This window comes from Mercenaria mercenaria, chromosome 3, assembly GCF_021730395.1.
Source record: "Mercenaria mercenaria strain notata chromosome 3, MADL_Memer_1, whole genome shotgun sequence".
In the NCBI taxonomy this organism is placed as follows: domain Eukaryota; kingdom Metazoa; phylum Mollusca; class Bivalvia; order Venerida; family Veneridae; genus Mercenaria; species Mercenaria mercenaria.
The window spans coordinates 84,877,981-84,905,228 of record NC_069363.1 but is presented as its reverse complement, the minus strand read 5'-3'; the positions used below and the strand labels follow the sequence as shown (position 1 = coordinate 84,905,228).

The 27,248-nt window shown below is 36.5% G+C and overlaps 1 protein-coding gene across 1 annotated transcript in view; it reads left to right on the top strand.

The window, feature by feature from the left end:
* Positions 1-15,869: 15,869 nt before the first annotated feature.
* The window catches only part of LOC123524203 (uncharacterized), a 35,149-nt gene continuing 23,770 nt past the window's right edge, over positions 15,870-27,248 (top strand). Inside the window, exons 1-5 of the mRNA XM_045302240.2 lie at positions 15,870-16,896; positions 20,944-21,291; positions 24,493-24,610; positions 25,734-25,921; positions 26,259-26,401. Coding sequence (XP_045158175.2) covers positions 16,821-16,896; positions 20,944-21,291; positions 24,493-24,610; positions 25,734-25,921; positions 26,259-26,401 — 873 coding nt within the window. The 5' untranslated portion in view covers positions 15,870-16,820. The remainder of the gene's footprint in view (positions 16,897-20,943; positions 21,292-24,492; positions 24,611-25,733; positions 25,922-26,258; positions 26,402-27,248) is intronic.

Sequence of the window (27,248 nt, the reverse complement as noted above, 5' to 3'; positions counted from 1 at the left end):
ATAACTCTTTCATCAGAAAATTCTGATCCCACGAAAACCTTTTGCTTCCTACTGTCTAGATAACTAGAAATCCGATTTATGATATTGCCAGTTACTCCATATTTTCAGCTCTTCAATATTGGAGGAAATAAAAGAATCTATCTATTTAGTTTGTCAATATGGCCCTTATGCCAAGCACGATCAAAAGCTTTACTTATATCGCAAAAATCAACACATGTGGCTTTTCTGTCATCAAAAGCTTTACAAATGTGATTATAAATATCAATTAGCTGATAAACTGTAGAATACAAAAATTATGTCAAAATTGAAACTTATAAATAAAATGATATGCGACCCGATATGAAATTTTCCAGTCAATTTGGCAAAGTTTTGACTTCTCATTCCATACTGGGTAGAACCATCGACCTTCCGTAAGCTAGCTGGATGGCTTCCTCACATAAAGAATTCATCGCCCCGAGTGAGGCTCGATGAAGGGCAACTCATTTTAAGTCAGTGACCTTACCTATTAGGTCACGGAGGCCCCTACTTAATTTAAAAGATAACATTGTATCATATATGTTTGTCAAATATACGTTGGCTTGAACTATTTTGGGTATATCTGTGAACAATTTTTCCGAAGCGTTCATGAAAATGGAGTATAAGCGACGTTAAAATTCATTAATGTCACATACCTGATATAAAACTAATTTTGAAAATATTGATGAATGCTCATTTCAACATAACATAGGCGTAGAAGCAGGGGAGGGGTCAGGGGAGTGGGTGGGCCCACCCAATATTGAAAGTTGGGGGTAGGATATGGTGTTGCCCTCCAATTTTTTACCCAAAAGAACTTATTTTTTCTGAGAAAAAAACAGTCGATGAAGCAAGATAGCCAATTTGAGAGAGCGTTTATATAAACTGATATGGATTTTGTGTGATGTCTATTGTTAATAAGGCAAAGAACGTTTTCTTTTTATTTTGTCTAAAAATGTCCACTGAAATTCTGGGTAGGTTAAGCCTGCAGGCCCCCTGTTGTCGACTTTCAGCAGGTCATACTAGAAGCAGAATATACACACTATGTAAAGATTAAGCCGGTGTTACCAGGGAGTTGCTTTTGGAGGATGTAAATTTTGCACCCGGGTGCAAATAATGCGAATGTAAACAGTATGAACATCACTTTAGGTTTAAAATTTAATTTGAAGACTTGTCTCACATGGCATCAGTTACTCCAAATATCTGCTCTGAAACAGCTAAACAGGTTTTGAGACTGGTCTACAAACTCTTTTGAAACTTTGAGCTATGGCAAGAGAGTGTACATCTTGGTTTGCAGACAAGTCTTAAATTCCAGCATTTTACTGGTCTAGTCTTAACATGATCAACAATTAGGTAAAATATGCCGTCTTATCGGTAAAATTATCCCCCTTGAAATCACCTGGCAGTGCGATATCGATTTTTATCTGGTTGATATTTTCCAATAGAAACAAAGAAGGAGAAAAAGTTTGAACAAATATTGTTTTAATTAGAATGAACACACAATATTTATTATCCTATTGAAGTGTTCGTCATTCTTTTCTCTTTACAAAGATATAAAAAATATTGATCTAAAATGAATAATTAATGCTTCCCTTGGCGGTTAAAAAACACCACTATCAGTCTCTGTTGTTGGCAAACAGTTACCGAATAAAATAAGCAAAAACCTGTGATACGTATCTTATTCTTTCCTCTGCAGCCACTTTATTCATTATTTGAGAATATTTATTATCCTATTGAAGTATTCTACGGACAATAAATTTTTTAAATATGTTTTTATTTTGAAATTATTTTAATGTCTTCTTGCTTCCCTATGCGTTTAAAAGTTGGTGATTTTCGTATTATTTCTTTATTTGCACATGTCCGTGGTATTTCCGAACGCGTGCGGAAACGCACGAACTCGCCCGAAGATTAGCTGCCGATGATACAGAAAGAGCTGATTGTTACAACAGAGTATTATTATCAATTAGTAATTCTTGCTGCATGCATCAATATAAAAGAAAAAAGAAAGAAAGGTAGAGAGAGAGAAGAAAGAAAAGTCATAACAATTTCATGAGGTAAATTTACACAATTAGAAAAGAAGCTAAGTATATAAATGGTCTATACTTACTGTTTGCTATACACATTTAGAAAAGAAGCTTGAGTATGTAATTTATCTATAATTTCAAATTATTATTTTTTTATTAATCTGGTTTAAAGACAACGATATTGTGCAAATGGAGCGGTATGTGATCAATTAACCAGGTGTGCAACTTAGAAAATACGTTTTATTATTACAGATAATTATAAATGTGATAATAACAGTGTGAGAATAATTTCAGTTATATTATATATAATGATACAGCGTTGGAAAATGTGAAAATATTTAAGTATCTTGGAATAAATTTGTTCAAAAATGGTCAGTGGTACCGAACACAAAAGAAATTAGCTCAACATTCCCTGTTTTCATTACACAATTTATTTACAGTATTTAACCAGTTAGAATTATCTATTAATGAAAAATTTAAACTTTTTGATAGCATTGTTGGTTCAGTTTTAAACTACGGTGCTGAAATTTTTGGTTATCATGAAGGGAAAAATATAGAAATGATACACTGTAAATTTCTTAGAAAAATCTTATGCGTAAAAAAGACAACAAATCTTGATGGACTTTATGGTGAAACGGGGAGACATCCCATGCGAATACAACGAAAATTAATTATGATAAAATACTGGTTAAAAATACTCTCTTTAGGTAATGACTGCTTGCTGAAACGAATGTATAACGTCCTAAAACTTGATGCAGAAAATGGTCTTTCTTATGGTGGAAATAATTGGGCATTTCAAATAAAACAAAATTTAAATGAAATTGGAATGACAAATCTGTGGATTAATCAAGAACATTTAACAATAAATTTTCTGCAAATAAAAAGTAGAATACTCGACATCTATAAGCAAGAATGGTACGGTAGCGTTAATAATTCTAATAGACTATCAACATACAGTCTTTATAAACATTCTTTTGAAATAGAAGAATATCTTTAAAAAGTTAACATTAACAAATTTCGAATTTCACTTACAAAATTTAGATTATCGTCACATAATTTAGCAATAGAAACCGGACGATACGAGAATGTTACACGTGAAAACAGACTTTGTACAAAATGCAATTTAAATGTAGTAGAAAATGAATTCCACTTTTTGTTAGTTTGCCCGAAATATTACAATCTACGTCGCAAATATTTGAAACCGTATTACTGTCGTTGGCCAACATCACAAAAGTTTCAAAATTTAATGTCTGCATCAAATACTCAGATATTAAACAATTTATCTAAATTTTTGTATTTTGCATTTAAGGAACGAAACAATGATTAAAGCATTTTTACGCTCATCATCTACATTACTTTACATACTTATTTTATCAGTAGAACATTATTACTTTGTAAACTGTGAATACGTAAATACTTTCTCTGTAAAACACTATCACTTAGTAAGCTGTGAGTTATCTTACATTACATGATTGTTTTTGTAATTGTATTGGCTATAAATGTGTATTTGTCATTTTATGCCAAATAAAGTATGTTATGTTATGTTATGTTATATTAAGGCAAACCATAGTTTTTGGGAATAACTAGCTTTCCGCAAATTAAAATTTTAATGTTACAGGAAAAGATGTTAATAAATAAATAAGATCGTAAGACATGATGCACGTTGCAACTATATATATTTCTTTCTAAAACAGATAAAGCCACTGTCTCGTATTTTAAAGATTCGTTTAATTATATTTATACCCTTTAGTTTAAGTTTTAGCCATATATATGTTATAAAGAATTTACATAATGCAACATTTTGAGTAAATTGTTTTCGGAGCCTCTGAAACAGCCATATTAAATCACTTTTCGATAGTTGTTTATTACCAACCAACAGCTTTTTGCAAGTTTATTGCTTATCAACACCTTTTTATTAGGGGACTAGGGACGATCAGGTCTTTTTATTACACAGATAATAATCTTCTCGGTGATTGCGTAAGAGCATTTTGAAAATTGTAACATGTTTAATGAACGAGACTTAAATACACAATAAATATATTTTTTTCATTTTCAAGTACAAATGTTGTAGATACATAGGATAATGTGACAGTGATTTTCTTGTATTTGATTAACAGTATTTTTTTCCTGAATACAGGTTAATTGCTCGATATTAAAGTATAGATACATAAAACACGTATTAATGGTTGCCTTAGAGTGAAAATATTATATGATAAAAGTTTTGTGACAACATTGTGAAAAAATGTCGTTTATTGTCTCTTCAGTGACCACGAGAAGAGAGCTTGTTTTCTAAAATTGGTGTTCACTTGCAATTTTATGAACTGGAAGCCTCTCGAGTTTTTAGTGTTCTGGAATGCCCCCATTGTCCATCGTCTGAGAGAGAGAGAGAGAGAGGGGGGGGTGGGGGAGAGAGAGGGGAGAGAGAGAGAGAGAGAGAGTCTTGTCTGGCTAATTGTAAATAGAAAGTCCGATTCTTTAACATGTGCGGTGAGTAGCACCGTTACACGCAAAGCCGTCATTCCTGGGAAGAACCAGTACTGGCATTTTAATAAGATGGGAGACGCTTGGACCGTGATGACATTGTGTCTGTAATCCTTTGTCCTCCACCTGTGATTTTTGTTTCGTTTTGGTTTTAACGCCGTTTTTCAACAGTATTTCAGTCATGTAACGGCGGGCAGTTAACCTAACCAGTGTTCCTGGATTCTGTACCAGTACAAACCTGTTCTCCGCAAGTAACTGCCAACTTCCCCACATGAATTATCAGAGGTGGAGGATTAATGATTTCAGACACAATGTCGTTTATCAAATAGTCACGGAGAACATACGCCCCGCCCGAGGATCGAACTCGCGACCCGGCGATCCGTAGACCAACGCTCTTACCTACTGAGCTAAGCGGGTGGGCCTCCTCCACCTGTGATTCGTGTGGGGAAGTTGGCAGTTACTTGCGGAGAACAGGTTTGTGCTGGTACAGAATCCAGAAACACTGGTTATGTTAACTGTCCGCCGTTACATAACTTGACTATTGTTGAAAAACGGCGTTAAACCCACAAAAAAAAACAACAATCTGGACCGTGATAAACAGAAGTTACAAATAACCTTTAGAAGTCCAGTCTGCACCAGACCCTGCAACAGCTGAAGAGGTCGCCACAACACCAGCTCCATCTATAGAAGGAAACCGTTCTTCATTATCATCCTCCCCGTCTTCAGATTTGGGTAGCGAGAGAAGGAAATCCAGGGACTCCCCAGAAAAAAAAACGCCAAAGAACATTCCAATCTTACCGAGGAGCAGTACTGTAGGCGCATGGCTGGATACAAAGATGTACAGGCGAGAAACAAACTATGGGCTGACAAAGCTGCAGCGATGGGAAAGTCCATTATGCAATTGAAAGTTATCTGGTACAAGTCTGTGAGATCCAGAGTTGGAAGACTGCTTATGTAGAAGTCTGCAGTCCACAGTTTGATGTTGAAGGCTGCTCGGACCGTGAAAAGCATCTCATGGATAAGATGCAGTTTCTGATTCCCCATATCCATGAAGTCATGAGGAGACCAACAGTTAGTGCAAGTACATGTACATTCATAATTTTACCTCGTCACTTCAGAAGAAATGCCACAGAAACTAAAATGACTTAATTCTTATTCTTATACTTTTTTATTTGCCAGTTTCAATCCCTTTATAATTGGCCTGCGACAAGAGAAATGGGGCACTCGGGCATCGGTTACATTACTGAATAACAATTACTTGAACCAATTATAAAAATGACATTTTTTATGAAAATGTAAAATTAATGTTGAAAACTGATAGCCTCACTATTTTTCTACACACTGACATTTATTTCAAAATTCTAAGTGCACTTAATTATATATCGCAGCGCATGCGCAGTGGCAACCACGCGGCTACGAATGATTAGCGTATTGTGCGTCGTAAATACGCCAGGATACGCGATTCAGACGCACTTGATACGCTTTCGTTAAGAAAAGAAGGCCACGGGTACGCAGTGACAACGCCAAGTACGTTATATCTACGCCACAGTTACGTTTAGGAATAAAAGCTACGATTCCGCTGCGTACTTGTTGCGTCCTTTTCACTTTTACTGCGTACGTATGACGTATATATGACGTATCAAACATACTACGTATGTGCTACGAATTTTTGAAAGCAGCTTCAAAAAATCGCCACAACCTTGCGTACAAGGAGATTGCATTACGCATACAGAAGTATTAGCTACGTAATCTGGCGTTGCTATGACGCTCCTTTCTTACTGCCGCGTATCCTGATACGCCGTACATACGTAAGCCTGATACGCCAATGTGTGACAAGGGTTTTAAGTACTACTCAGTCGTATGCCGACTCATTGGGAAAATCTAGTTCATATGTCTCCACCACTGGTACACATCATGTATTTCAAGATTTCTTGATCTTCAGGCACTACTTTATCATTAGTGTTTACTAGTTCATTATTTAACTTTAAATACACTCGTCTGCGACCTGAATCCGGATCACTACGGAGGCGGAAATTTTTTGTCGGTCAGCATTTGACATTACATTACCGTTTCCGGTAAAAATTACATATATATTTGAGTTAAGTAGTTGACGTTAATTAGTCAGATCATATCATATATACTGCAAGTAACTTTAATAGAAGTCCAAGTTTAATGGGATATACATGCTCATTTCAACAGTTGTTGTCATTGTTTGGATATAAAAAAATACAGGAAAAAGTTAGTATCTAGTCAAATATAATGATATCCATTGCAGGTATGTACTCAAACTATTAAAGTAAACTCGTCATTCACATAACATCTCGTTTACCCTCCTGTAACAGTAATATAATGAATCCCAACAGTTTCCACGCATGTAAGTGTAACGACGCTTTTTTTTTTTTTTTTTTTAAATTTCGAAATAGTACAGATATACACTAGATATCCTATTCTAATTTCAGTCAGTTTGGTTCATAATACACTCAGTGGTGTATAATTTTGATATTCATAGACTGGAAGTTTGTCCTATTACAGCGTTTACAGTTGAGCCGTATATGTCACAGAGCGAATATATAACACGAATGAAAAATTCGACCGAATATATTCGATCGAAAATAGCACGCGCATGAAACTTTTGTGGTATAAGTTGGACTTAGGTTTTCAAAGGCACTCCAAAACGAATATCCCACATGTAGAAAATGGCAAAGAAAAACGAAATTTTCAACGAATACATTACATTTTCATCAGTTTGGAAAAAGTTATTTTATTGACATATCTCTGTTATGCCACATAGATTCTGCTAATGCTAGAGTCACTCACCCGACAAAAAAGACCCGATCGTCTCCAAACCATTGTTTGAGAACTGGACTATCCCGCTCGGGTTTGTGGTCGAGATGATCAGTTTTATGTCTTTAATTTGTATAAATGTTTGATCAATTACCGATCGAGGGGTTCGGAAAGTTATCGGCTGCGTTTGTGCGGCCTTCGGTTGGCGGTCGAGTTAACATTGACAAGAAATTGGGAAATGGTCAATTGATTGGCAAGGGGTCTGGATGATCGTTATAGGTCTACTTTGATCGGCAATGCTCGGACATTTTATCCGATGTGACACCTCAAAAAACTAATGGTAAGGGTCGATTTCCCAGAAGCATAGAGCACCCCCACCACAGCCATATACTCAGTTCCAAAAGAAAGTGTGCATTTTTTAAGTTTAAATATTTCAAAAAATTCCCCGACGTTTTTGTTTCATTTTTTCATACACTAACTCTCAGGTATAACTCAAAATCTAAAATGCACACCGATTTGTTTACGAACTGATTTAAATTTTGGTACCAAACATTATAAGTTTCCATGAAAATAACCGAGAAAAAATAACAGAAAACTAAGTACTCACTTTCTTTTGGAACTGAGTGTAGAGTCAAATCTTATCTGGAAAATGATACTCTCCCCAATGACGGTAACGCATAGATGATATAACAGAGGAATCGGCTGTTTTTTGTTTATTTTTTTTTTATTGAACTGGTATCTGTTACATGAAAGACATAGACGTTGGGTACAATCTTTAGTATTAAATTAAATTATGAACTTTTTTCGAATTTAAAACTTTTTTATACTAGCTTTCATGCCACATGTCAAAAAATATTGATGGCCCTTGATGGCCCTTTTTTAGATATAGAACTTTGAAGTTTTAGAAAATATTACCTCAAACATCTAAAACATTACCTTGGGAAGCATTCGTGTTTAAACGTACACATACTGAATATGTTAATAGCGTTAATAAGGTAAAATAAATTGCATCAATATGTTAAATTAGTCATATTTTCACCCAAAGCAGATTTTAATGGCATACGTTTACACTGCAACGGGATATTTATCTGGGACAAAAAGAAAAACAGTTTTGCGAAAACATATGATGACTCTATAAGCAATGCTGCATTTAGTTAAAACCCATTTTGCATTATGGCTATTTATGCTAACTTCAGAGAAAAAAATACAGTGCTTTAGGGTATAGCGGATTTTAGGGTATAGAGGATAGCTTGGTAAATTTTATATTTAGACTTGAATTATTGTATAAATTTTCATATTATTCTTTTACTGGCATGCAAACAGACACTCTGACATACATTTTAATTTTTTTCTTTTAGTGTATTTTTTCATATGTCATCAAATGAAAATTGAAGCTATCCCCTACTGACTAAATCAGTGTGTATGCAAAAAACATCAGTGAATGAAAAGTATTTGATAGAAATTTAAAAAGCTGAATGTTTTTGAAAAGGTAATACATTATTATTCTTATTTATTGTGAAAAAATATTGGGAAGTTTGTTAGATGTGGATTTTAAACTAGAAATGGAAAGAATGACCAAAGCTATCCTGTACACCCTAAATTGACGCATATGTAAACAATGGCATGGAGAGAAAAAACACATGAGTTTCTATTAAAAGCTGAATGTTTTGAAAAATATAGCTGTTTTCTGTCTGAAATACAGCAAAAAGCTACTAAGTTTCATTTCTATAAATTGGAAACTGGATAAATTAGTTAGCTATCCGCTATACCCTAAAGCACTGTAGCATTTTGTTTTTGTTCATAATGAATAAACGCTTGAATGTAATTTCCTAGCTGTTTAGTGAGAGGATCGCTAAAACCTAACATAAGACGATTCAAAAGTCTGGCAAAAAAAGGAGAGAAAAATCACCAACCCATGTATGACCTAGATACCACTCAAGTGTGCGAAAATGAATCAACCATTTCCCCTGACAGGAAATACAGCATTTTCAAATGTTTACATATTACGCGTTACGCGTGTAAATACATTTTATGTAGGTTAACAGCTTTATACATCAGAGTTCTGATTAAAAGTTTCATAGCCGATTTTTAGAAATACTAAAATTTAACAGTAATTATAACGGATATAAGTGCAATTACAGGATTCGCAAGTTACTGAGGTATTTTGCTTATTTATTCAACCTGGCGGGCGGAGTTAATCTCTGACTTATGCAAATAATGGTAATCTCCAAAAAACGTACAAAATAAGTAGAGCAATATAATTGTTTAATTCCGAATTCTTCGGTAACCAACGACTAAAATTCAACGCTACATTGGTTGCACGTAAATACCCTGCTCAATAATGTAGTGGACCGTCGCGAGCCAGGTCAAATAAAATGCACTAATATGTGAATATAGTTTATAAATACTATGGTTACTGCATGTCATAAAGGTAAAGTACTTGACCTACAAATACGTTAATCTTTTTAGGGTCACAGTTACTTTGTAAATAATGTGGCTGTCTTGTGTTTATGGTTCATGTTAGTTTGTTTTTACTCGATTGTTGTGAAAGTTTCCAGCTTATTTGTGTCACTCTCGAGTCCGCTTCCTACAAACCAGTACTGGTGTCAATGCGTGGTCGAACCCGCGACCTTTGTTTCATCAGCCGACATACTTACAACATTAATTGATATGAACATAAAATATATGAACTTATTGGTATTTCGTGTATTTCGTAATCTAATATTTATCACAAGCTTGAATATTCGTACCTTACTGTATATTAAAGACGGGGTGCTTCATAATATGCTATTTTTTCTTGACATGTAATTGATAAATGCATATTTTCTATGTTAAAAGTTTCTTTATCTATAATAAATCGATCGGAATCTTTTAATAATTATTGCTTTGTTTCGCTCACTGCCGAGATTATTTAGGTACATTAGAATACACATTTTTCTAAAGTCAGCCTTTTAACAAGTTAAAACACACGCACGCACACACGCATACAGATTATATACTATTATTAAAGATTATAAAGATAATTCGAAGAAAACGATATATAGGTCACGATTGTCTGAGCAGTGAAGGTGAGGGAAATAACCTGTTTATTTTTCTCGCTTAATTATTGGTTGCATACAATTCCTGCTAAATATCCTGTTATCATGGTTATCATGAAACGAAAATAGAATTTCCAGGAATTCCAGGTCGAGATATAAATAGCCGGATAAATATTATCCAGTAGCTTGTCAGAGGCATTCTCACATACCAGAGGTCTACCGTGGTTCCCGGATGTTCGTCTCGGGATTTTGACGAACATCTGATGGATGAGAATGGTCAGAGGCGGAAGAACGATTTAACGAACAACAATAAATAAGAAAATCTTAACATAGTTATTACATATTTGTAGTATCATGTGTATATGAATTATTGTTTTGTGATTGATTTTATTAACTACTGATGTCTATTCCGCCTGAAATCGTATACATGTATTGTATACATATTGCATTTCAATTTTGTCTTAAAATTCCACATGTAACCAATTTGCCGGGTCACGAATTCTTTTTACGAAGTTGTAAACAACTGATGTTATTTGAGTGCTACATCAGGTTCCTTATAAACATTTGTCTTCTATTCTCCACGCTTTCTCACGTTCGTTTTTAATTCATAATTAATAACTTTATTAAAATGTTAATTCAGACGTAATATATATGATGTCTGTCTAATCAATATTCTAATTAGTACGTGATGTGTAATATTTTTCATACCACCAAAGTAGATAGAAATTATAACTTAACTTAAAATGCCAGTCAAAGATGTTTTATTGTAAATTCATTGGACGAGATCTAATTGCCAGGCCCAAGATGTGCTATAAAAGTTTGTGTTTTTAGATTTCTGTTTTGTACTTATTTGAGTAAACATTAAATTATGAATAAAAGTTGTAGTAAAACTTTTAACTGAACTTGTTGTTTGGGAAATAGATTTTAGTTTTGCATGCTTTGTTGGCAAATAAAACACGGTTTTGAGTTCAGATGTGTAGTAATCTAATTACGAGGCCGAAGGCCTGAGTGATTAATTACAACGCATCTAAACGAAAGAAAAACGTGTTTTATTTGCCAACAAAGCACGCAAAACTAAAATCTATTTCCATTCTAACACGTTCGAATAACACCAGGAAGAGATACTAATCTGGAATCCTTTTTAGGCGTAAATGGACGGAGTAAACCGGAATAGCCAAATGTAGGTCATTTTGCGGAACCCGTTTTAATCGACACGACAATACACGGTAAGATCCTTCTTTGTTTATATAGTGTTATAATAGTAACTATACGATCAAGGCTGTGACTACGTTATGAAATATTGTTTTGATGGGAGCGAAAGAATGATATTTTGCTGTTTTTTGTTCTCACAGTCAATAGACAACTCCTCCCCACAAGAAAAATGTAAGACAACTGTTTTCCCTACCCTCGGGACAGCATGGATAAAAAACCATCCACACTGTCCCTCGGGTAGGGAAAACCCCGTCTTAAACAGGCAGGCATGTTAGATCCTTATATTCTCGTTCTGTCGTTTTTGTGCGGACGCCTTTAAAGGCACAGTGGTCAATATCGTATTGTGTCAAGGGTACGTTTTCTGAATGAAAAAGGTAGACGTATTTTAAAGTGGTTAATTTTCAAGTGGTTATTTACAGAACTAAGGATTCCTTCGGACGAGTAATTGTAGCGTAAAATAAACGAATGCTTGAATCGATTTTCCTAGCCCCATGTAGACGGCATGGGTATGGTCTTAAATCTTACGTGAGCTAACGTAAAACAGACGAAACGGAAACGGTCTTGCGTCCATCTTGATTAAATCAAATTTGAAAAAGTAGGCCTAAACGGTTATGAGACATTTTTCTACCACCATTATTTTCGTCTGATCACATACTTTAGAAATATACCTGTATGTTAATATGTGTCAGTCATTTGCATGTAATACGAGATAAGCCGCGCTAATATGCTGTGTGTGCAATTTTGACCAGTTTTTGCCTCATAAATTTAGTCTCCAGAAACCGAATATTTCTCGTTTTTATCATAAAAACAGCGGAATCGGCATGTTAACATAGCATATGATAAAGTATACATTCACCCTACCCTTTTCCGATAGTTATCAAATTGTACTTTTTATGATTTTTTTTTCGAACTGGTATCAACATAGATTTGTAGAATTTTCAAATTTACTGTCCCCTGCCCGCTGTGACAACGAAATAAAAAACAACAGCAACATATCGTTCTTTTCGGTTGGGCGGGGAAAAAAGCAGGCCGAGAGGGCAGAAATCAACCACGATAAAAAAAATAAAATTGTCAATAAACTACAAGAACAGCTGACGGTCAGCTATCCTGTGACATTTAGGTGAGGCGTTCAGCTGTAACAACTTTTTCCGTGTTCATTTTCAACACAGTTCTCCCAAAAACTGAAATTAAATAGAAACAAGAAATGTCTTTTAAAAAAGACAAACGGCGTAGAGGTAATAATGTTTTGGCGCATGGAAAAATCATAATTGAAAAGGATGTACAGACAGAAAATATTTGGATATGCGCCTATGAACACATGACAAATATTTCAACTAATGATCAACATGTATTCTTTAAGGTATTGGACCCCTAATAGTAATGTTTAAAAAATGGCATTTGCTTGGTATATTCTTAAAGTTGACCATGTTTCACACTGTGTTGCAAATTTTGAACAACTTTTACCGTGCCGTTTTTTGTAAATTTAAATTTGTATAATTTATGGTATTTCCTCACGCTCAAGAAGAGACAAAATTCAATGTGATGGCCACTATCTAAAACGTTTGCAGAGCATTCATTACAGCATTAATTTTGATAAAAGAAACATCAAACTATTGTTAAACAATTATATAACACAAAATAAAACTGTAAAAATCATTTTCAACTAATGATCAACATGTATCCTTTAAGTAATAGAAGGTAAAAATGATTTGACGTCCTGTGCTGATTCTGAAATAATTTCGTGCTGGGTCAGAATCCCCCAAAAGTACCCACTAGCACAATATCTTGACCCAGACTTCTGTTACAACCATCCACCACTCATTCATATGAAAGCGAGGTACGCAACGGGGAAAGAAGTGTACTTTCGATTTCTCATGAGATGATAAATTACTTAAGGCTTTAAAGTTAGAATAAATCATTTTAGTTTTGGGTTGAAATGACTAAATATCCTCTATTTAATACGTGTCTCCTAATATTCAATGTTATTTAAGACTTAGTAATGAGTGGTTTATCTTTTCAGCGCGTACCTGGTCCGTGCCCTACAGAATATAGGTCAAAATCCATGTTTTACATCTACGCCGAAAAAAAACCACAAAATTAACACGCTGTAATTAGCCCCATGTTTTTTTTTACGGTTACCAATGGTAATCAACTTGCGCATGCGCACTGGACTACTAGTACTTTCACATGAACTTTGTTCATTTCTTGAAAAATATCAGCGGTTGTAATCTGTTCAAGTAAGAAAACAATATCAGCAAATATACCTGCATATACATATATAAAACTCAACTTTCATTCATAATCTATATATCATATTTGATAATCATTTAAGGGAAAATTCAAATGACATAAATTTTATACTTAGTGTATTGATTGACTGACAGGTTTTAGTTTAGCAACGTTTTTCAACATTATGGCATAAGTCGTTAGAGTTTGTTTTTTTTTAAATAAATATCTCTGCTATTAAATCCTCTCAGATAGCACTTCCTGAAAAGAAAACAGTATCTCTTAGCTCTGGCTCTAAGAGATGAGCCTAGAGAGAAAAGGGTTTTCCTAGAAATCATCAATGTCATTATGAAAAAAAGAAATAAACTGTATTACCGATTACTAGTCTTGATTTCAACAGACTTTGTAAGTCTGTAAACCTAACCAGTGGTCTTGGTTTCTATACCAGCACTAACTTATTCTCCGTAAGTAACTGCTACTACATTAACGACATGAATCAGAGGTGCATGGCGAATAATTTCAGACAAAATGTCTGTACTCATATTGTCTCGGAGAACATACCCCTCGCTCGGGGATAGAACTCAAGGCCGTAGATCCATAGATCTGCGTTATCCCAGTTGAGCTAAGGGGGCGGCATCGATACCCCATGAAAGCGAAGATTTAAAATATTATGCATAATTTGGTTCACATGCAATAAAAGTTTCTGGGTGTAAGTACTTTTACTCCCATCATGGCTTATAAAATTCAATGAAATATTTTTTTCGTTAATTAACCGTGAAATTATTGTAAATGGTTCATGAAAGGCCTGATATATATCTAGATAAAATATGTTTAACCTTTAACCTGCTGGCGGCAAGTGGCTTTGCCTTTGCGACCAGTGCAGACCAAGATCAGCCTGCACATCCGTACAGTCTGATCATAGTCTGCACTGTTCGCTATTCAGTCAGTAAATTTTCAGTGAACATCCCTTTGAATAAGATGTGGTACTGCCCAAATTGAATGATGGACCTGTCCACTTTAGAAATTTAGCAGGGTGAAGGTAAAACCCATCAATGACGCCAGCATGTTTCTTGCTAAGCTAGACCTTAAAATTTTACTATATTGTTTTCAGGAAGGAAACTAAAACAATAACATAATAGGTTTTGTTTCAAAATTTTTAATATTTAAAACAAAAACAGTCGAAAACTGATAAGTTTCCAAACAACTCTACATTGGTGTATTTGTATTTTCATTTTACATGACGAAAAAAAATGTACACTGCGCAAAATTTGCGTAAGCACAAAATGTGATTATAGAACAAGTTCGACTCGGTGAACAAATAATTTTGCGCAGGGTGTGTTTTGGTTCCCATGATGAAAGATTTGCCTTTGCACGGGCGTAAATTTTGCACGTGAACAGTAAAATGCTTACACTTATAAAAATGTGCAAATATACAATACCAAAAATGCAACCTTTGATGCAATTGGTACCCGTGCCATCACTGGTCTTACAATGTACACACTCAGAACTGTACTGTCGCGTTACAAAATAAAAATGCGCTTCGTATCGTACTGTCAATGTGCGATCACTAGACACTGCTATGTCCCTAACAGGATTTCGTAGAAAGAGTTTAAACTGGTCATTAACACAAATGTGTACTGCGTTAAAATGTGTCCGAAAAGTTTAAAATAGTTTAGATAATAATCCCGGACTTGGAGCAGAATCTACTTTTACTGAATAATTCGACCATATCTCATGGTCTGCATTGATGGAAGTCACGTGACGTAAATAGGAAAATGTCTATATTCACACCGTTGAAATATGTACACCGTTTAAGTTATGTATCATTGCGTATAATAGGGAATCGATCCTACCGATTTTCGTCGCAAAGCGATGGAATTCGGGATCGATCCCTCTTCGGTAACATGTGATAGCGAGCTCGAAGAGCAGGCCCAAAGGGCCTGCTCGAGAATCGAGCTTTACGGTAACGCAAGTATACTTGCACACTTGGTGATAGATTTGAAAAGTTTCGTCGGAAGATTTTAAAAAGCGCACCCTAGCGGATAGGTGCTCAGAGGAAGTACTTCTTTCCGGAGTGAATACAGAATTTCATTCAATTGCTAAAAAATATTCATCACTCAACAATAATGAAAGAATGCTTTCCAGTTGTTTGAAAAAAATACTATTTTCATTTAAAAGATCAAGCATCGGCCAGAAAATGGATAAAATGTCATTAATAAGCAGAAAGAAACGGGAACGCGGTAATGACGTCACCGTGACACCGGCTTCCCATAATTTTTGCAACATATGATATTCACTGTTACAGGTATGGTGACACTAAATGTAGACTTTTTCAAGTGAATGGGTTCTCCTGAATTCTTGTGAGTAGGGAATAGTTTCTTTGTGACAAATAAATGATGCATAATATTTTTAGCTAAATCCGATATCTTTGAGCTCGCTTTGAGGCTTTGCCTTATTTCATATTATATACCGAATGAGATATACTATCGACTTAAAAATGTAGTCTTCCGGCACGTGCACAGAGCGTCTCACTTCGGATTTTTTGGAAGAATGCGTTTTTTCCTTGTGCGTAATAAGCGTCCATATAAATTGTCCGAACCGCAACGTCTTGCACTCCAGTACAATTATGGACAGTATTGTTTTTTTATTCCAAAGATCTATCTTTAAATTGTTACAAATGCATATTTCTGGGCAAGATGATGGACTGTAACGATTTCCGATTGAGGCATTGCCTTATTTCATATTATAATTTCTAAAGGTTAGGGTAAGTATTACCATGTCAACCTTACTTAAATGCTATACATACTTAAACGGTGTACATATAGACCTACCCGTAAATAGCATAGTCTTTCTCGTAGTAAATTTGTCGTTAATAATGTTTTACTGCTTTTCATAATTATCACATAAAATGTTGTAGACACATTTTACATCCGTCTGAAAGTAGAAACTATTGAAGCTGCATCGTATTGCTTTTATAATATTGCAGGGAGTTTAAAACAACGTTGTGGAAGCCATCACATCACTTTTCTCGTTGCTAGGTAACATGAAAACCTGGGATAAAGTGCTGACACTCGCATTTCTAGCGTATTTTATTTCATGCTCCCATGGACTTGTATTACGTAAGTAGTTATATCTCTTTTTATTTTTTGAATGTTTTCCAGCTTTAAAGTTGACCCATCTGAAATTCAAACAAATACGGTACATACTGATTATAATTAGAATTTTATGTACCATATCACCAATGTACGGTGTCACAGAGGTGACATCCGCAACACTTTATTTATATTGTGGCCACAAGTTAGTAAATCGTGGCCACAATTTAGTAACTTGTGGCCACAACTTAGTAAATTGTGGCCTCAATTTAGTAACTTGTGGCCACAACTTAATAAATTGTGGCCACAAGTTACTAAATTGTGGCCACAAGTTACTAAATTGTGGCCACAACTTAGTAACTTGTGGCCACAACTTAGTAAATCGTGGCCTCAATTTAGTAACTTGTGGCCACAACTTAGTAAATCGTGGCCTCAATTTAGTAAATTGTGGCCACAATTTAGTAACTTGTGGCCACAACTTAGTGACCACGAATTATTATCCAATCGAAACGATAAATAGATGGATAGACGGACGGACGGATGAATAGATTGGATGGTACCTACGTACCTACCTACTAATTTATTTGTCTGTACTTCCGTCCGTCTATCTTCCCTTCCTGTATCACACCTGCAGCGACGTAGACATTTTTGTGCGTCCATTTCGTATGGTTGCTGATTTCTGCCATTTTGCGTTATCTCCCCGAAACCCTGTCGAGCGAAAACACGAGATTTAACAAGTCAAAATACGGGGTCACAGGTTGAAAACTTTTAGCAGGGACGCGGAGCGAAAACACGATAATTACAGAAGTCGCTGGGTGAGAATAAGTAACTGGTATGTCGGGGATGGGGAGCAAAAACACGATGATTAGCGCTGCTTAAACGTAGTGTTCTCGAGCCGCGCCCCGACATCCCAGTTACTAAATCTCACCCCGCGATCTTGATTATTATCATGTTTCCGCTCCTCGCCCCCGCTAAATAGCGAGTTATCACCCCGAACCCCTGCCATTATTAGTTGTAAATTTCAAGTGTTTTCGCCCGGCGGGGTCACCAGGCGAACGTTTAAGCAGCGCTAATTATCGTGTTTTCTCCCCGCGCCCCAGACATACCGGTTACTTAATCTCCCTGGCGGGGTTTCGACCTGCTTTCTCGACATTTGAACTTGTTAATTCTCGTGTTTTCTCTCGACGTGGTCGCGAGACGAAAATATAATTTAATAGGGCTAAAACGCAGAATGACAGAATTAGCCAATCGAAACGAATGTTTTTTTTCTTCGCTGCTGTATAGGGGTGCAAAATAGGAGCGCACAAAAGTGTCTACGTACCAGCAAATGTTAAACAGGAAATTCAATAAAAGGTAGATAGATGGATGGATCGACGGAGGGACGGACCGATGGACGGATGGATTGGATGGTACCTACCTATCTACCTATTTATTTGTCTTTCTGTCCGTCTGTCTATCTTCCATTCCTGTCTAACCCGTTGCAGGGACGTAGACACTTTTATGCACGTGCACGTCCATTTTGTAAGGATGCTAAATTCTGCCAATTCGCGTTTTAGCCCAATTAAATTATATTTTCATTTTAAGGAGCGGAAACATGATGTTTAACAAGATCGCGGGGTGAAATTTGGTAACTGGATGTCGGGGCGCGGTTCGGAAATACTACGTTTAAGCAGCGCTAATTATCGTGTTTTCGCTCCCCACCCCTGACATACCAGCTACTAATTCTCACCCCTCGTGATCCCGGTAATTATCGTGCTTTCGCTCCGCTTCCTCACTCAATAGAGAGTTTTCAGCCTGCATCCCCGCATTTAAATCGTTAAATCTCGTGTTTTCACCCGAAAGGGTCGCAGGGAGATAACGCAAAATGGCAGAAATCAGCAACCATACGAAATGGACGCACAAAAATGTCTACGTCGCTGCAAAATGTGATACAGGAAGGGAAGATAGACTGACGGAAGTACAGACAAATAAATTAGTAGGTAGGTACGTAGGTACAATCCAATCTATTCATCCGTCAGTCTGTCTATCCATCTATTTATCGTTTCGATTGGATAATAATTCGTGGTCACTAAGTTGTGGCCACAATTTAATAAGTTGTGGCCACAAGTTACTAAATTGTGGCCACAATTTACTAAATTGAGGCCACGATTTACTAAGTTGTGGCCACAAGTTACTAAATTGAGGCCACGATTTACTAAGTTGTGGCCACAAGTTACTAAATTGTGGCCACGATTTACTAAGTTGTGGCCACAAGTTACTAAGTTGTGGCCACAATTTACTAAATTAAGGCCACGATTTACTAAGTTGTGGCCACAATTTAGTAACTTGTGGCCACAATTTACTAAGTTGTGGCCACAAGTTACTAAATTGAGGCCACGATTTACTAAGTTGTGGCCACAAGTTACTAAATTGTGGCCACAATTTACTAAGTTGTGGCCACAAGTTACTAACTTGTGGCCACAATATAAATAAAGTGTTGCGGATGTCACCTCTGTGCCACCGTACCAATGCAATACGTAATAGCGTTCGCTTCCTCAGCTCGAACACTAATATATCTACTTCCTTCTCTGGACTTGTTTGCCAGAGTCGACTAAGAGATTATGTTTGTTATTAACGAACGAGAAACTCCGCATTTTCGATGGATTATCATAAAATCGTTTACAATTTTTAGCTCACCTGAGCACGAGATGCACGAGGTAAACGATAGTGTTACCCGTGTTCCGTCGTGCGTCGTCCGTCGTCAGCTATTTGACTTTTAAGAAAATATAGAGCTCACAATTTTGGATAAGTTTCCATGAAACTATGTCAGAATGTTTGCCTTACAAAATCTCTGACGTGTCTGAAACTTGGGTCATCTGATTTCAAAAAACTAGGTCTTTAGGTCAAATCATAGAAAAAGTTGTAAACACTGTAGATTTCATATTTTTACATGATGTATATAAAACCTGGTATGATTTTTTTTGTCTAAATGAAACCGAAGTCAAGTTTGAAACTGGATTACCTAGGGTCAGAAACTAGGTTACTAGGTTAAATCATAGGATAAACATTGTTTGGGGTTTTTGGCCATATTTTTGTTTGATCTGTGTGAAACCTGACCAGAATGTTTGTCTTTATGAATCTTTCTCAAACTGTTTGTCTCTGCAAACTACAGGTCAAGTTTATAACTGGGGTCATCTTGGATCAAAATGAGGTCATTAGGTCAAATCAAAGAATTACCTTGTTAGTACTCTATAAGCCACTTTTTCCACCTTATCGGTATGAAATCTGATCAGAATATGCGTGTGTTCATGAAGTCTAGGCAAGTTAGAAACTGTGTCTTCTGGAGTGAAATAATATAATGTTCAAATTATATAAAAAAGAAAAACTTGTTAATACTCAAGAGGCAATATTGATTTTCTTTTGATCAAAGCGTAGAAGCAACGCTGCACGTGATTTATATCAAGCATTGTTGGAATGTTTGTTTTAATGAAACCTAGGTTATACTGGATGCTAGTTCATCTTTGGATAGAATTTAGTTGGGCAAGCGGTATAGGGCTTTCATTGCCTTCTTGTTCACACATCATTGTAATAAGTTGAGCTGTTAATGCTAAAAATATTGGTATATTAGTCCGACTGTAGCATCTCCTGGGGAAAAAATGAATTTAGACAAGGTATCGTTGTTTTTTTCTGAAAATAGGACTTCTAATGAAATGATCAAGATATGTAACTGATACACTTAACAGTAAACATGTCAACATGCCAAAGTCAAGTCAAATTTATAAAGTAAGTCTTTATAATATTTCATTTTAAGGCTCCTTGGGTGAGCTTCTACCAAGGATAGCTAAAAAAATGACCGCAATCTGCTGGGCTTATAATCGTATAAAGGACACTTTGTATCTTATCTTCTCTGAAGCTGTTTAACTTCAAAATAAAATTTCACACAGAGTGACCTTCTACTTACCGTGATAATTCAATCATCACATAGCCTCAAAGAAACATATTTAAGCTGTGATACTCAGTTGAGCGATCTGAGGCCATATTTTCCCTCTTGTTTTCTGTTATTGGGATCCTGACTTTTTATATATTTTTTTCTAGATCAGAGGAAATTTATTGGCACACTAGAGCCGATCGATACCAATGTTTGCCCAACACAGAATATTACATTCACAAGTACGCTTCTGAAACCTGCATTGCGTAGCTACTCTATCGGCTTTGCTGTTAAAAATAGAAACACACATGGAACATACGAGGCGGTTGGCTATGGCATGATCACAGAGGTGAATGAGACGATGTCCCAGTTTACAGTGTACAACATCACTTTGGAAACCGAAGAGGTCTCAAAACCAGTCGTCTATTTCTATGTCCGTAGCTACTACTGGCAAGAATTCGGTGATATTGATGGTACATTGCAGCTTGGAGAAACGGTTTCTGCACGAGTTTTCCGTGAGTTCTACTTGTTATGATTTTTCTCTGTCTTATTCGTCATATTTACGATTTTTCGCTAGTATGGATTTCACTTAACCTTAGCCTCTAGCGCACGTTGACTGCTTTATGGACGTGCAGACCAAGTACAGCCTGACATCCGTGCAGTCCATCAGGGTCTGCACTGTTCGCTTTTCAGTCAGTAAATTTTCAGTGAACACCCTCGAATATAAATGTATTGCCAATGAATGTGGCAGTCCATTTTAGAATTTAGCAGGGTAGGTAATGTAATTCTTTTTTCCTCTGACACAATATATTGATTGTTCGTGACAAAGTAACGTTTATGTAAAACTAATGATCAGTCATGTTAAGGATCAATTTCCTTTTCAATTTGTTTGCCATTCTTTTATTTGAATAAGATGAATGATGAATGATTGAACGGAGATTGTCGGCATGGTTTGTTTGTCGCTATTTCGTAGGTTTTTCTTTTCTTTTTAATACTCAAGATATTGTGACTAAATACGCCTTATTTTGGACTACGCTAGTCAATAAATGGCGTTTAATTACTTTTTGTGGAATCATTTTATATTTCAAAAGTTTACTTCATGTCACCATTTAGTAAACATAAGCTGAGAAAACGGCTCCCACATAAAGCTGAACGAGATAAAGACTTTAACTAGATCGAAAAAATACTATATTGTCTGCCATATTCTTTCTTATGTTAGATATGTAGATATGAGTGGCTGCTTATTACACGGTATATTGCCAAGACCGGCTGCCGTCCCTATGTTTCTTCTTTCATATTTTTCATATGATAAGTGTTTTTCATAAACAGTGGAAGTAACCCCAGCAAGTTGTTTCTGTATTAACATTTTATAGCCCCTGGCTCCGAACATAGGTTTAGCCATCATATAAAATGTGTTATTTTAGAGGCTAAGAATATACTTATCAAATATTTGCTGTATTTATAAAAATACCCTTGCAGGAAAGGAACCAGGCTAGGTATTGCCTGATTACTATGCAGTACACACAGGCCAGGCTAGGTATTGCCTGATTGCCATGCAGTACACACAGGCCAGGCTAGGTATTCCCTGATTGCCATGCAGTACACACAGTCTAGGCTAGGTATTGCCTGATTGCCATGCAGTACACAAAGGCCAGGCTAGGTATTGCCTGATTGCCATGCAGTACACGCAGGCCAGGTTAGGTATTGCCTGATTGCCATGCAGTACACGCAGGTCATGCTAGGTATTGCCTGATTGCCATGCAGTACACACAGGCCAGGCTAGGTATTCCCTGATTGCCATGCAGTACACACAGTCTAGGCTAGGTATTGCCTGATTGCCATGCAGTACACACAGACCAGGCTAGGTATTGCCTGATTGCCATGCAGTACACACAGGCCAGACTAGGTATTGCCAGGTTACCATGCAGTACAAACAGACCAGGCTAGGTATTGCCTAATTACCATGCAAAACAAACAGGCCAGGCTAGGTATTGCCTGATTAACATAACACAGGCCAGGCTAGGTATTGCCTGATTATCATACAGTACACACAGGCCAGGCTAGGTATTGCCTGATTGCCATGCAGTACACACAGGTCAGACTAGGTATTACCTGATTACCATGCAGTACACACAGGCTAGACTAGGCATTGCCTTATTACAATGCAGTATACACAGGCCAGGCTAGGTATTGGCTGATTACCATGCAGTATACACAGGCCAGACTAGGTATTGCCTTATTACAATGCAGTATACACAGGCCAGGCTAGTTATTGCCTGATTGCCATGCAGTACGCACAGGCCAGGCTAGGTATTGCCTGATTGCCATGCAGTACGCACAGGCCAGGCTAGGTATTGCCTGATTGCCATGCAGTACGCACAGGCCATGCTTGGTATTGTCTGATTGCCACGCAGTACGCACAGGCCAGGCTAGGTATTGCCTGATTGCCACGCAGTACGCACAGGCCAGGCTAGTATTGCCTGATTGCACGGTTCGCCAGCCAGCTAGTATGCTTATGCATGCAGTCGCACGGCCGCTATGTATTGCCTGATTGCATACAGTACGACAGCCAGGTATGTATTACGATTGCACAGAGTACCACAGCAGCTAGATATTGCCTGATTGCCATGCAGTACGCACAGGCCATGCTAGGTATTGCCTGATTGTCATGCAGTACGCACAGGCAATGCTAGGTATTGCCTGATTGCCATGCAGTACGCACATGCAACATTTAGGAGACAGCAAAGTGATAATCGCTCAATCTAAATATACATTAACCAGTTGTTTGCAATTCCCCAAGTGCTTTTAGACTTATTCGTACAAACTCGTTGATTCGAATTAAAATCAAAAGTTGTTGAAATACGGAGATATACTAATATAAACGTCCGCTGTTTAAATGAGTTTAAATGCTAAATGCATCTGTAACTAGAGATATGACATGCAAGGGAATGACCACAGTTTACAGCTGGTTCGTTTAATTCAAATCAAAACAGTATAAGGAGCATTTCAGACGGTCCGCCAGAAATGCTCCTTATACTGTTTTGATAAAAATAGTTTCATTTAGAAAGACGCATTGTTTCAATGTCCCGAAGTAAGAAGAGGTGACTAAATGTTAATAGTGAAGCACCTACGGTGTTCCGTTAGGAAGAGTACGATGGTGACACTACGATGGTGAAGCGCGACTGTACGATGTAGCGCGACAGTAAGATGGTGACACTACGATGGTGAAGCGCGACAGTACGATGTAGCGAGACAGTAAGATGGTGAAACTACGATGGAGAAGCGCAACAGTACAATGTTGACAGTATGTTTGTTAAGCGCGACAGTACGATAGCGGAGCGCGGCAGTACGATGGCGGAGCGTGACAGTACGAATATCACAACATTTTACTTTTTCCTTTATCAAAGCGGCGTCTGGGGTATTAATAGCCTTTAGTGATAGCTATAATTATAGTTGTTATAATATTACGATTTTTTATAACAGCACATTGAATAAGATTTTATTTTCCCAAATTTTCGCGATCAGAGCGACACATAACTTCAAAATTCTTGTGAAGATAAAAGAGCGTTATCTGCAATAGTATACTGAATAACTAGGAATCGCGAATTACTAATAAGGCGAACAAGTCTATTGTTTTTCCAATCGTGTAATAAAACTGTCCCAGAAATGACACAGTTTACAATAATATTTATGAAATATTGTTATTTTTTTTGCAGCACTGCCTGAGAAGGTGCAAGATTTTAAATGCATAGTGTTGAATTACATGTCAATGAGGTGCACTTGGAATTATGGGAAAGACTATGGCGAAAACATGCCCGAAGTTATGTTCCGGTGGTAAATATTCACGTATTTCATGAGCGGTTCAGTTCATTTTCTTAAAAAATGTATTCAGATAAGCATGAACCATCGGTCAAAGCTAATTAACCTTTATCCTGTTGAATTTCTAAAAATGGACTGGTCTATCATTCAATTTGGGCAGTACAGTTTATTCTTCGAAGGGGTGTTCACTGAAAATTTACTGACTGAAAAGCGTACATTGCAGACCGAGATCAGCCTGCAGGCTGATCTTGATCTGCACTGGTCGCAAAGGCAAAGGAACTCCATTCTATACATTAATAAATCTATTATGTTCGTTGTCAATCGAATAATAGTATACTCTTTTATACGACGCTCAGTGTTGTCTTACTTTCTGGTTGTTTCTGGACTGTGGAGTCTATCCATAGAAATTCGTAATCAGACCGGATCAAACCGAGTCTGCTGTCATTTTGCTTGGTTGCGTTCTTTGCTTCCAAACGGTCTTCTTTATAGATTTTATTCAGGAGATCACAACATTTATATGAGCCGAGCCAAGAGAAAACCAACATAGTGGCTTTGCGACCAGCAGGGATACAGACCAGCCTGCACATCCGCGAAGTCTGGTCAGGATCCATACTGTTCGCTAACGGTTTCTCTAATTGCAATAGACTTTGAAAGCGAACAGCTTAGATCCTGACCTGTCTGCGCGGATGAAGCCCGTCGTACTTTCAGTCGCCGCGGAATTTGTAGAAACCTTAGCAAAGAGAACAAGACATGATGGAGCCAGATGATATTTTATCACTATTCCATTGTTTAAGGCGAAAAGTTCTTGTTTGTTTCCGGTATCCCGACCTACCCGTCCCTACATGTTTTATGGCATTGGAGAATAGTTTTTTCAAAACTGCATTTTTATGCATTAAACATAGTCGGTGGTGTTAGAAATCAACTTACTGGTGCTCTAAAGTCTTAACCCATTTGTACTCATTTTTTGACACAAAGATAATTTCCGAAAAGCTTCACTTATTTTTTTTTTTTTTAAATCCGACCTACCCTATTTTTTAGCACGTTACCGGAAACAAAGATTTTTTTAGGCCTAAAGGAGTCGTAACATCTTAAGTTTGGGAATCTAGAAAAAATATAGCAGTACTCTATCTTATTTCAGGAGAAACCCATCCCTATCAGGAACATGGATTAACTGTACAGATTTAAGTATAGAAAACGGATATTGTGTGTGGGTAGATTCGAGGGCAGGCTTTTTCAAAAACAGTAACATTACAATCAAGTTAACTTTAAAACAGAAATGTGGTATTGACGTAGCTTCGGAGTTTCATATAAACACTGCAAGTATTGGTGAGTTTTTTTTTTTTTTTTTTTTTTTTTGACTCGCCCGTTATATGTAAAGAAATCTCATATTTCCCGCACTTGAAATTAAAAATAATACTCTTCTGGATGTGTTTGTAGTGTCAGTAGAGTAAAATGCATAACTAGCCAATAGCGAAATGAGAAAGTCGGGTTAAATCTAACTGTAAAACCTGTCCAAATATTCATTAATTCTTTAAAACATTTAAGAAATTAAGGTGTGCTTTCTTACAGCTGACATGTTTTGTAACAAACATATTCTGTAACTGTTGCACATGTATTATAAAATAATAATCATAAACAAAATCACATATGACCAAAATTTCAGTTAAGCCAGATCCAGTTTCCAGCGTTTCCACAAACGTTATCAATAGCACGTGCATAAAAGTATTTTGGGATACAAGTGATTCGGAACCACAACATCCGAAAGAGCACAGAGTTATTGTATCCAGTGAGTGGGATAATATAACGGTAAAAGTTACAAAAATTCCATCTGCGCAAATCCAATGAATGGTTATCACCAAAATTCCATCTGCATAAATCCAATGAATGGTATAATGTTATGGTAAATTGTCAAAATTCCATCTTCAGTGAAAAGGATAATGTAACGATTAAGAACCAAAATTCCATCTGCACTAATGCAGTGAATGAATGAGATAATGTAATGGTAAATTGCCAAAACTCCACCTGCATAAATCCAGTGAATGGGATAATGTAACAGTTAAATACCAAAGTTCCCTCTGCGCTTATCCGGTGAAAGGGATAATGTAACGGTAAATTTTCTAAATTCCATCTGCACAAATACAGTGAATGGGATAATGTAAGATCCAGTCTGCTCAAACCTAGAGCGGAAGCAGTATAATACATTCATGCTATCGTGAGTAATACAAATTTCTGTCGAATGCGCAACTCTATAATGGTAAATATACGGAAATTATCAAAATTTACCATCTCACAAATCAGTGAAATGGGATAATGTAACAGTAAATTATCATTTCAATCCACAAATCTATAATGGGATAATGTACCGGTAAATTATCAAAATTCATCTCCACAAATCTAGTAAATGGGATAATGTACCGGTAAATTATCAAAATTCCATCTCCACAAATCTAGTAAATGGGATAATGTACCGGTAAATTATCAAAATTCCGTCTTTACAAATCTAGTAAATGGGATAATGTACCGGTAAATTATCAAAATTCCATCTCCGCAAGTCTAGTGAATGGGAAAATGTGCCGGTAAATTATCAAAATTCCGTCTGCACTTATCTGGTGAAAGGGATAATTTTACGGTAAATTGCTAAAATAATGCGCCA